The sequence below is a fragment of the Trachinotus anak genome, unplaced genomic scaffold (assembly GCF_046630095.1).
Source record: "Trachinotus anak isolate AG129_WGS33_773 ecotype Australia unplaced genomic scaffold, CSIRO_AGI_Tana_v1 ptg000015l, whole genome shotgun sequence".
Lineage (NCBI taxonomy): Eukaryota > Metazoa > Chordata > Actinopteri > Carangiformes > Carangidae > Trachinotus > Trachinotus anak.
Genome location: NW_027273866.1, coordinates 11,309,651 through 11,322,013, shown reverse-complemented (window position 1 = coordinate 11,322,013; position 12,363 = coordinate 11,309,651). Strand labels below are relative to the sequence as shown.

At 39.5% G+C, this 12,363-nt stretch overlaps 1 protein-coding gene across 1 annotated transcript; it reads left to right on the top strand.

Moving 5' to 3' along the window:
• The first annotated feature begins 1,591 nt into the window (after window positions 1–1,591).
• Window positions 1,592–12,187, top strand: noto (notochord homeobox). Its single transcript, XM_071498841.1, has 3 exons — window positions 1,592–5,910; window positions 6,024–6,211; window positions 6,336–12,187. The coding sequence occupies exons 1-3, from the start codon at window positions 5,520–5,522 to the stop codon at window positions 6,540–6,542; spliced, it is 786 nt and encodes a 261-aa protein (XP_071354942.1). The 5' UTR covers window positions 1,592–5,519; the 3' UTR covers window positions 6,543–12,187.
• Window positions 12,188–12,363: the final 176 nt, after the last annotated feature.

Below are 12,363 nucleotides of genomic sequence, written 5' to 3'. Positions count from 1 at the left end.
GTTTCAGTTTCAAGTTTCACTCGTTAACAGAGAAATGAAACACATGCAGCCACAGTACACGACACCCCATTCAAACAATAAACTACAACAAAAATAGAGTAGGACCCTGCACAACCTCCATCAGGGCTTAGTTTGTAATTATTTGGTCTATGAATTGAGACTGAGACTGGTCACTTATGTAAAAACAAGACTTTAACAGCAAAAGGTCAAAATGCCTCATTATCATAATGAAGAGCACTGAAAGAGACAAAGGACCTTATAAAGACATGTCCCTCAATTTGGACACGTCCACAGAAGGACTTGAGAACTGACTAGAGACTTGCTAGGACAAGACTTGAGACCTGCCTTTGACTTGGCTGAAATTATTTTTTAAAAGCCCTGATTTTAATACTCATTTGACATCATTCTTTTAACATTGTGATGTTTTCTATTAAAATGGCATGTATTTTGTATGTAACACTGATCTGAAAACAATGTCACAAAATCATATAATATCCCTATGAGCAGAAATTCTGCATATACAGTACAATATTGTGGAGCCACTAATGAAAAGTTACAGCTGGGTACATATGTTGGCATTTCAGTGTTTTTCGATGTGCTTTTTTGTCTATTGTTAGTTTAGTACATACTGTGTGTCCAGGAAATAAGAATCATTTGCGAGTTATCATGGTAAAATAAAGTGAGAATAAACATGAAAGCCATATAATTATTTTTCTCTCAGTGCCAAATTCGAAATTCACTTTATTCTTGGCAAGAATAGAAGGCTGCACTGGGCTTTTGATGAATATTATTATTGATTTATCTAAACTAATAATTAGGAACATTTTTCTTTTTACCACATATAGTTCACCTCAGTAATCAAATGAAACATTTCTAAACCAAATGATGAGTGTAGACAAACTAATGTCTATACACTACACACATTTTCCTACATAATACTGAGTTATCATTCTCTTAATGTTGAGGTCTTAAATGGCAAAAGTCAGAAACATACCGGTAATCATAATTGGTGCCTAAACAGTGCATAACAACTAAGATGTGTAGAAAATGTAAAAAATGAAATATAAATCTAAATGATGCCTGTTGCCTCTAGTCCTGTCTGTAAATGCTCTTTTTTCAAATATCTGAAAGGTTCCTTATTTTTCATCAGATTTTATTTCATATTTTACATTTCGTATTCATGTATCCTTGAGTGTGTATTTGTCAACATTGTTACAGACACAAAAATTGACGTATTGATCGAGAAAAGTGATGCACAAATTAAACTTAATGCATTTGTAAATGAAATATTGTCACTTTCATGTTCAAAACTGCTTATAAATTGTCAGAAAAGATTAAATGTAAACTGATAAATAAGAAGTATTTTACAAATTATTCACCATAACCTTTTGTATGAAGTTTGTCCTTAAGATTTATCTTTATCTGTACCTTTCTGTGATAATGCAACTGATTGTACAGATGAGACAACATCTTAAGAGAAACAATGCCTTGCAAACTGTTTTTTTTTTACTTTTTATCAATGAAGTCATTGAGCCATGCAAGAAAAAAATAGTAGTGAAACAAAGTGATGGGAAAGAGGTAGGGCACCAACAGTAGTTGTTTCAAAATGCACATTTGTAGGTAATATTTCATTTACAAAAAGTGTATCCCAGGATGTTCACACACTGAAGCTGATAATTTTTGCACATCCTGGCAGATTAGGAAATCTCCAGAAACCAAAGAAAAACACTGCAAGAAGGAAAAGACAAGTTCTCTTAAAAAGTGTGAGCAAGTGTATCAGTTGTAACTTAAGGTCAAATCAGGCTCCTCAAGCAGCTGAATAAAAACACAAGCACAGATTTATCTGCCTGGATGTGTATTGGAGCCAGACAGAGCATACCTGCCCTTTTACTGGACTCCATTCATAGTCAAGGTGAGGGCCAAGGCCCAACAGGTCCCAGTAATGACCCCTCAGTCCCTGCAGCAAGGTGACAGAGGCAGGCCGTTCTGGATCGTTCTGTAAATGGCTTCATAAACTCATTAGCGATGGATGTGCGTGGACAGGAAAGGCCAAGATTACAGTGCCTGTTAAATGTGTCGGGCAGGTGAGAAAACGATCCCCTTTCACCTCAATAATAATAATGATGACGGTGTTTCTCCATGCTTTTGTTTCATTCAATCATGTGTGAACTGAGCTACAAGGTGAGACAGGACAGAGAGTAAGATACTACTACTACATACTGTAGCTCTCACTTCTCTGTAATATTTCATATCTCCTGGCATACAGGAATATTTGCAGCATCTATAGTTTGGAGATCAGGATTTTAATCTCTCCTCTTAATAAATTACTTTTATCGAAAAATTAAAGCTCGCGACTGTTGAATCTGTTGTTGGGAGACATTGTACTTTAGACTCCACTACATTTACATAATTGGTACAGTCACAAGTTACTTTTCACATCAAAATCTTAATCAAAATCTTGAATCTTCATTTCAAAACCTTATAAAATCTGATGGATGTAATAGATTACACTCAGTATATGTCTATCAAGCATATGACATAGTTGAATTTAGCCCAAACGGATCCATTTGCAACATTAAAATGCTGACAACATGTTGATTCATCAGTATGATCCAAAAATATAACCTTAATATATTGTAACACATGCAACAAAATTAAAGGGCCATCGTGCATAACAAATACCATACTAGTTTCAAATGCACTTTTCTAATAATGCTATCAATCAAGTCAATTCTTGAAAACAGCACATGTATCAGTATTTTTCACAGCTACTTTTACTGCTGACTGCATCACAGGTGAACTGAGAATCTAAGTGATTCCCTGTCATTGACAGACTACTACTGTTTTTTAGAAGAGGCACTGCATGCTTGCTTGAAAACATATTACAACACTGAACATTAACTCACATCTATTAAAGCTGCTAAAAAGATCTTTTTCTTTTTCCCTTGTGCTGAATATATGACATCAGATAAGATATCTAGGAAGCCAGGGCAGAACTTTTTGGTTCAGCTGTTTGCCATTCAAAGTTTTCTGTGTCCTATAATATCAACCTTTTTATGTTTATTCATATTATCTATTTTCATTTTGGTGTGTTAAATGTGGAAAGCCAACTGGTTTTTGCAGCTGATTTTTCAAACTGAGGTTTGGCTCATGCAGAGAGTTGCTCTAGGAAAAATGGGATATTTGGAAAACTGAGATGTTTCACTGTATGTGAAGTTAAACAGTGGCAAAAATTGAGCTACCATCTTGGTCTGAACATGTAACTAACCTACAGATACTGAATGAATGAGTGCTGATGAGGAGTTTCAAGCTTTTGGTGAGAGGCGCATTTGGGAAGGATGGCCCATAGGGCTATTAGAGAGCAGCTCTTCAGTGCTCTTTCTCCTCTCAGGCCATGACTATGAAAAGAGGACTCTCTGGGACAATGATCCGCGTATTCCTTGTCTGGCTCCAATACACAAGAAGGGCATGCTGCCATTACTGCAGCAACACAGCAGCTCTGTCATTAGAGGACACAGAGGTGCAGCTTCTGGGGGTTTCACTCCTGATACGAAGTCAGTGAATTTCAGATGTGCAGGCAGAAGCAAGGGGGAGAACTTAACTGAAAACAGCAACAACATGCCTCTATTTAGTCTTCCCCACTTGAAATGAAAACTAGGGTTGCAGCTAAGAATTATTGTCGTTGCTGATTAATTGTATAGTCTATAAAACATCTAAAAATGTGAAAATTGAACATAAGCTCTAATTTACTTTCATAAGACTGGGAAACACACATTCAACAAACAGGAACCAGTGGTTTTTGCTCTAAGTATCAACCTGGACTATTAAAGTATCATGTTTAGTCTGACAGGACTGGAAACTTCCACTTCTTTTACTTTCACTTATTTCAACAGTTTTCTAACCTTTTTGATATGATGGGACAGTTTCACCAAACTGTACTGATTAAAAAGAAAGATTTCAAGAGTAGATGTGAATTAAATGACTTGTCAGGACAGAGATTTTCTGCAGGTCACGCCAGTAAACATCGGTCCTGGGGTGGGTGGTCCGGTTGTGGAGGCATCAGAAGAAGCATCCTTATTGTTCAGGCCGAGTCGAGAAAGTCTGTGTTTGCCCTCTTCATTAGACATTCTAGTGTCAGCGAAGGAGAATAAATAAAACGCACCGAGGTCAAAGGGAACGAGCGGTTCACTTCGGTGTTTAAATGTGTTTTAACAGTTACTTAAGGCTCTGGAGACGCTCTCTGCCACTTTCAAATGATGGAAATGAGCCTGGAAAGTTTGCAGAGCTGGCAATAATCCAAGTTGAAAGAGAGACAGTCTTTGTCCTCGGGTAGTGTAAGAAAGCAAATCACTTCCTTCAAAGGAGCCGCACAGCTCTTCATCTTCAAACCCCCGAGAAACCGATCAAAGAAAAAAAAGTTTCGTGATATTGTTTCCTGCATAATCAGTCATAATAATGGTTTCTTGTCCAAGTCCAATTTACGTGAGTCACCTAATGAGACTGACTTTTGTTTAACCTACGAGACATTTTGTCTTTAAGCACAATAATTAAATCCACCCTCAGATTTAAGGCTTTAGACCAACTTAGATTGTTTTAGGAATCAACCTTTCCCAGTCAGAGCAGCCACTTTCAAAGGATGGGACGGATCAACCTGTGGATTAACGCAGTGAGTGAGATTAGTGGAGTTGCAGCTTGGTAAAACCAGCAGCACCACTCTGTCACCACACCTGACCCGCTGAATTTGACGCCTCAATTACTCAGGGCAGTTATTCAGTTTTAAGAGCGACACCGCTGCTGTTAAAAGACACACTTTGGGAATAGAGCGCATTCATTTTATACAGGAAAAAGATTATGGACTGTTTACACACGGAGGTGATTCTTGACTTACAACAGCCTGAGACAAATACAAATGAAAACCTCCAATAGCCTGTGGCTAAATTAGAGAATTCAAAAATGCGTTTGGAATCAAAATGGGGAGTTAATCAAATTAATTAAACCAACACAGTAGATTCTCTGTAAATCGTACAACTTTAAGTCAGCGTCCAATTGTGAAGCGACTTGTTACGCTGCTTAGAGCATCTGTCGGGCAGCCGGGACTTAAAAGGCTCCAAATAAGATGATTTGGTAACATCAAGGCTCTCCCAGCGGTAATGATTACATTTGGACTTAAGAACCATGCAAGAATTTGTAGCCCAGTAAATCTCTTGACTTCCCTGCCCCCACCACTCTTCAAAAGCCTTGTCATTCAAAGGGTTAGGATGTTTGACAATCCCAGCTTGTACTACTCCACCAATTAATTGGATACGTTGTCGGGATGTTCGTTTCTCTCATCTGCTACTTAGAAAGACAAAGGATCGATGGGGGGCTGTTGACACCTCCATGTCCGGGTGGAGTATAAATGAGGGCCCTCTGCAGAGGAGCAGCATTCACTTTCTCGCTGCACTTGGAGCAACAACTTGTTTTCTACAAAGACCATCGAGATCTTACTTTTCCACTTTTTGAAGAGCACATCTGACAGAATGCAGTTACCGAACAGACCCGTCGGAGCTTATGGATACTCTGTGCGTAATTACGCACCAGCATCGCTGTTCCCGCAGTATCAGGGGAGCCAGTGCGCGTCGTCAACGAAGCCTCCCAGTGGAAAATCTTTCACGATTGATGCTTTGCTCGCCAAGCCGGAGGATACAACCAGCGGCCGGACGAGTCCTTCTCATTGCGGAGTGAAATATCAGCCAACAGCCCCAGTTCTGCCTCTCACCGGACATGTAGGCTTACCCATGGCACCAGCACCTTACGTCTACTCACCAAACATGTTGCACTCAGCTGTTCACTCTCAACCTGGCTATTCAATCTACTGCTGCCCGCCTTTCACCTACCAGTCAACGTGTCGTGGAGCATTTTACGCACAAGGTAAACTGAGTTACTGTCATTACTTACTGTAACCAACAAAACAAAATGTCAAAAATTAAATCACATTTACGTGATAGTGTGATTTAAAATGTCTCTCTCTTTCTGCTTCACAGCTTCAATGTCCAAAGTCAACGCAGGCCTGCACTCGTTCAAGACCAAAGGTGGGAAGTCGAAACGGATGCGCACCAGCTTCACCAGCGAGCAGCTGTCCCGGCTGGAGAAGGAGTTTGCACGGCAGCAGTACATGGTCGGATCAGAGAGGTTCCTCCTGGCCTCCGCCCTGCAGCTCACAGAGGCTCAAGTATGTAAATATATACTGAAATGTTATTTTGAACATTTAAAGTGTATCCTCAGAAACATATTTCCATACATTCCTTAAAATACACTTCAATGTTTCTAATGTGTACCTTGTTTTCTGCCTCTAGGTCAAAGTCTGGTTCCAGAACCGGCGCATCAAGTGGCGCAAACAGAGTCTGGAACAGCAGCAGGCCAAGCTGGCCAAACTGGGCCTGGCTGCTCCGCCGAAAAGCCCGGGATCTCAGGGGCACGGAGATGAAGGCGACGAGGATGAGGAGTTCTCCGACTCCGACGTGGATATTGACGTGTCTGATGACTCCACTGACCACTGCTAACATACCACCACTGGACTTTTCAGACACACTCTTTGTACATAACTGCTGAGAAAGGAGGCCCCGACTCCACCTATGAATATTTAATAGATGTATAGTTATATATTTAATTTTCTACATTTATTGCTCTTTGATGAATTCACTTCATGTGTGCAGTGTTTGTATATGAAATATTCAGAAATATATTTTATGACACTAATGAAAACCTTGTCCTGTTCATTCCTTTTCATTCAGCCACTCAGAAGCATTTAAATGTGACATTTTCTGTCACAAGACAATTAAAAATCTGCTGTTACACGTTAAAGGCTTTTAAGACCTATTTTTTAATTAGATGCACTCCTTCATTCAACCACAGTGAGAAGAGCTGGTTATTTATCATTTGTTTCGTTTGTGATGATCTGTGTGGACACGCTTCAGGTGGGAAATCTGATCAGGTAAAAACATTTGATTTAAAATCTATTGACAGCCCTGGGTTTTGTTATCGTCAACCAAATCCGATCAGAATACACCCACACAGAAGCCAATCAACTCAGTTTTTGACTGTTAGATTCTCAATAATTACACTCAAGTGTGTTTGTTCAAATTTGAACACAATTGAACAATTTAGCCATTTGTTTAAGAAAAATCTTGAAGATTTGAAAGCACACTTTGAGTGCCTTTTAAAAAAACAGATAAAACTCAGGTTTACATTGAATATTAGAGGCACGGATACTAATAATTTTGTCTATTGCACAGATCATTTTAGTTGACTTAATCTAAATTTCATAAAAGCATTTGCAACTTTATCAGGTGAACAATAATCGAAGTACAATGAAACTACAAAATGTGATGAGTTTCTGTTTGTTGAACAATCAGATGAGACTTTTTCAACCTTGATTTAAGTTATATTGACTGAATGTGTGCATTAATCTGCACATTAGTTCCAGAAATTGATCTAGCTTAAAGAAAGAAACTCAGCCTCCTCTCTAACGTATCCCAACAAAATCATCATCATGGCCCTTTGACCTCTGCTTATTGCTCCTCCATCTGTGCCCAGTTTTAAAACGTTGGAGACATTTCCTCCCAGGTTTGATCTAACGTTAAGTCTGGGACTGACTCAGGTTCCCCTCTGATTTTAGCTAAGCAAATAAATAACCAGCTCAGGGATTAGCTGGGATATTTGTAACCCGGGGTGGTAGGGGTCAGTCTGTCTCTGGGCCAGAGAGCTGGATCTCACTGTTTAATCTGTTTAAACGGTCAATATGTCTGTTCTCACTGCTTCTCAATAGACAGGTCTCCCACATGCCCACCCACCGCCGGCAGGTGTCCTGTCTCTGCTCTATTGAAACTCGACGTCTTCCCTCCAGGCGGAAAGGGGCTCATGCTGTCCGCTGAAGCCTGCCTGGCAGACATGAGGGATAAAACAGGGGAGAAGACGGTGTGTAGAAAGGATTGGGATGTAGCAAATGAGTCCATCAGAGCAGCTAATTGGGGTGGTCAACCTGAAAGTCCTGTCCTGTGGATAACTCATATTACACAAAGAGGGCTGATGTGGTGGCTTCCATCTCCTTAATACTGAAATCTTTTAGCAATATGTTATTGCATTCAAATCTTGTGGTAATAAATGTACTGTTGCGTACTTTTAGTTTCCAGCAGGATTTAACAGAAGAGCTGATAATCAAGAGGTAAATGAAGATGTGATGGCACAGATTTCTAATATTGTATAGTAGATATAAAGTAGATTTATAAGTCTATGTCATGTCTTTTTTCCTTTGATGATCCACAGTCATTGTAAATTAAATGAGAAAAACCAAAAAGGTATCTGTAATCAACCGGCCACAAAGAAAGGGTTGATTATGAATGTGTTTCATCAACAGGACAACACTCTAGATACACATGAAACCATCTGCTAGTTTACACTTTGGATAAATTATATAGCTAATTGGTGGTGCCTTAATATTTAGACCAACTATTTACAGCTATTGAGCTATACACCCCCACAGAATGACCCAATCTACTCCCTGCCCTTTCTGTTGCTCTACTTCTTTTTTGAGCTCAATTATTTCCTGTATAAAATATTTTTCAGAATAAGGGTACAAGTATGGACCAACAGGGCTCTCAACTCAATCAATCGACTCCATCAAAATGTTAACATCATCAGATCAGAAACTGAGCAGAAAGGTGAAATGCACAAAGTTATTTCAGTCCAATCAGATCAACTATAACTTACACTTACATTCTTAACTAATAACTGTTTGTAATGTTGTGTATATTGGAACATTTGCACACCAATTTTTCAAAGACATATGAATTAACTGTCTTCTGTCATTGCTGCTAAATTTAACTCAAACTGCAAAACAAACAAAAAAAAAAAATCACAGACAGCTTCAAAGCAGTGGGCAGCAGAGGTGTTGTAAAAGGGAGAAGGCGGCTGGTAACAGTATCAAGGGGAGAAGTTTAATAAACAGTAACAGAGTTGATCTCTTTCTCTGTCTCTTGTCCGCCACCCCCTGCCTGCTCTGTCCTGGCGTCCCTGCTTGGCCTGATTAGGGCTGAAGCGTCACTGAAGGAGCAGAATTTGTGTAAAAACCCCAGAGAGCCGTTTCTGATGTGATCAGCTGGGAATCAGAGCTCCCCCTCCTCTCCTCCCTACAGCCCAACGTAATCCCATTGAGGGACAGAAAGAAGCAACCAGAGGCCTGGGAAAACCTGGAGAGTCCTGGGGAGGATGGAGGTGGGGGTCATCAGGCTCATCGTCCCAATTAGCACAGGGCACCTTAACGGCTGGAAACACGCCAGTGCTGGCTGGGCTTTTTAAGACTCTCCACAGGCTCTGAGCTGAAGCTTCTTATGAAAGGCAACTATTACATCTTCATTTGTCTCCTGACTTGTGGCTCTGAGTCAACTCTTACTCTATTGCGCTTTACACAATTTGTCTTGCTGGCAGAGATGATAGGTTTTTTTTTTGTTTCATTCACACTGTCTAATTAGACAGTATTGTATTTTTGCTGGCTTGTTCCATATTTTCTGGTGCTAAAATTCAAATAGCTGAAAATTAATCGGCAATTAAGTCATTTTTCAAGGAGAAAAGCCCAAAAAAATGGTGGTTGGCTGGTTTTAACTTCTCAAATGTGAGGGTTTCCAGCTCTTCTTTGTCTTTAATTATTGTAAACTTAAAAATCTGGCATTAGAAGGGTTTGGGGGACAAAACAAGCAACTTGAGATGTCATCTTGGACTCTTGAAAGTTGTGAAAGATTTAAAAAAAAGAGTAATCAGTTCATCAACAAAGTGTTCAACAGATTAACTGGTAATGAAAACCATATTTACTCTCTTTGATTGTCAAGAAGAGAAAAAAAAAAACCCTGATCTTAGGAGACAGTCCTGGTAAACTACCCTCTACCAGGGCTGCAAATAACCGTAAGTTTCATTATCAATTAATTCTTTTCTTGATTCATCAATTAATCTTTAGTTTATAAAACATCAGAAACAAGTAAAATATTAATTATACCAGTTATAATTTCCCACAACCTGAGGTGACTCATTCAAATTCTTGTCTTTGTCTGAACAACAGTTGTGATAACCATTTGACTAATCTTCACATTTGAGTAGTTTAAGCCTGGATATTTTAAATGAGTGTTTGAAAATTGAGTATAAAGAGTTTTGATATACTTTTCTATATGGAATCCATATTTCTTTGAATGCTCCCGTTTGATGAGGATATTTTTATCTCTTTGTCATCACTCCTTGGTGATGAATCCATCATGTAAACCTACATCACTGGATTCAAGTTGCACTAAAAAGTTACACGTATTATCATTATTATTATTGTTACAAGATGATTCTTGAAAGTCTCTATATTATTCAGTTGAATATTCAAACCAGCATTGTGACTACAGCTTGAGTTTATTTTTTCCCTCTAAATTTAAATGTCTTTGGTCATATGACTGAGTTCAGCTGAGCTCTGTCTTCTCCGTCAGATTGTGAGGCAGCTCTGAGAAGGTGTGAAAGTTCTCATGGAGAGCAATAACCTCCAGCTCTACTGGGGAGACTGCACTTCATTTGACCAACGTGCGTTTTAGGGTAGGCGATTGTAAAATTAAAAAAAAGAAAAATCCTCCTTTGCATTTTATTTGCAGAGGCGAAGGCCCCTCTACTCCATCTAATAGTCATTAGCTTTCATTACAAGCGTTTGAAGTAGGAGCTGCCCTTTGTCTTCGTCGTGAAAGGACCGCATTTGAGATGCACAATGACTTCTGACACGGGCAGTGACAAGAGGAGCTGTCCTCAAGTGAGGCGCTCATCCTGATGTTCGGAGAACAGACTCTTATTCTCCCAGGAAGTAGCAGTTCCTGTTCACATTCAGAGACAGAGACAGAACGCCATGAAGGATTTAAAGGCCAAATATAACGCAGTTTGGGAGGACCCGACTGCATCGGGATCCAGGAATCCACTGATTCACAAATTACGCATAATTCACCCGGCGTGCGTCTGTTACGCACCACACATCCCATAAATGAAATAAAGAAAAAAAAAAAAAAAAAAGCGCTACAGCGTGACTATACTCAGTCACAGACACACTTACCCAGTATTTTAATGATTTTATCTCCTACTGGGCTAAATCACTGCAAAAGTCGTTTTACGTAGGTCAAGCACGTTTATGATATTTTAACAACATTTTACATTATTTTGCTAAAATGTCAATATACCACTCATATGCCATAATACACCATTATACTCTTTTTTTTTTTTTTATACAGGCTCCGTTTTACGCCATTACATAAAATTGTTTAAAAACGTTTAAGAGTAAGAGCAGGTTTCTCCAGGCCCTGTTAAATGGGTGATGTTTGTTTATGCTGAAGAGGGAGGCCGGTGGAGGAGCGGGGCCGTACAGGTGGCTAAACGACCCCACTTCTCATGCAGGTGGCACAAACGCAGCGACTTGCTACTTTTCCCATCTCGTTATAATGGGGTGAAATTTTCCAAGTATTTAATGGAACAGATTAGCTGAACACACAACGCTAATGCGAAACAAAACGGCCAATTAGTTTATTAATGAACGCGGGAGGTGCGAGAGAAACCCGGAGCTTCATCTGGGCCCTGCACCTCGGATGCAGTCCGATGGTCTTAATCAACATCGTGGAGACAGATCAGCCACAAAGGGCTGCAGAGCCACTGAATGAAGAAGCAAATGAATAATCACATTAAAGTGTTTTAAATATTTCATTACGTATGAACATAAAGAATGATTTGCCTGTGCATGCTCTGTTGCACTGACGAAAGAATCAAACCAAACAAAGCTCTGGAGAGATTCAGTTGTTTCAGTCTTTTTAATTTAACATTGACACACTGATGAGGTGGACCATGGGACTGATCCTTTACTGTGTAAAGGACATGGAGCTGAGGAGATTTTGTCTTCCCTAGACATGATTAAGCTCTGAAATATAGGCTAGTATTGTGTTCCAAAGCTCTTGTCTGCAGCAACAATATTGTTACCAACGTGCTGCCACAAATTGATGCATCATTTTACATATTCAGAATTTAGCATTTTGTGTTTTAAGGTTGAAAGGCTGGGTTGGACTCAGTAGGGGATTATAATTGGGCTTCAATTGACCTCTGCAGGAAAACTATAATCCTCTGAACATGCTCTGCCTCAGTTCGGCCACTGGATGGCAGCATTGGCCTACAAACAGTACCCTCAAATGACCTGCATGAATTAGGTTTTGTGGACTCATTGACGTTTTCTCTTCACATCACAGTGCAATGATTTTTCCTAAATCTATAGCTGCTGGCCTCTACTGTTGAAAATAGTGTTAATAGCAGATATTAAACCAAAGTGAGTTTTTA

Bases quoted from the DNA above. Each gene is read 5' to 3' on its own strand.
- noto (XM_071498841.1), top strand. From the start codon at position 5,520: ATGCAGTTACCGAACAGACCCGTCGGAGCTTATGGATACTCTGTGCGT. The intron at 5,911-6,023 runs GTAAACTGAGTT...TCTGCTTCACAG, and splicing joins TGGAGCATTTTACGCACAAG to CTTCAATGTCCAAAGTCAAC. The intron at 6,212-6,335 runs GTATGTAAATAT...TTCTGCCTCTAG, and splicing joins TGCAGCTCACAGAGGCTCAA to GTCAAAGTCTGGTTCCAGAA.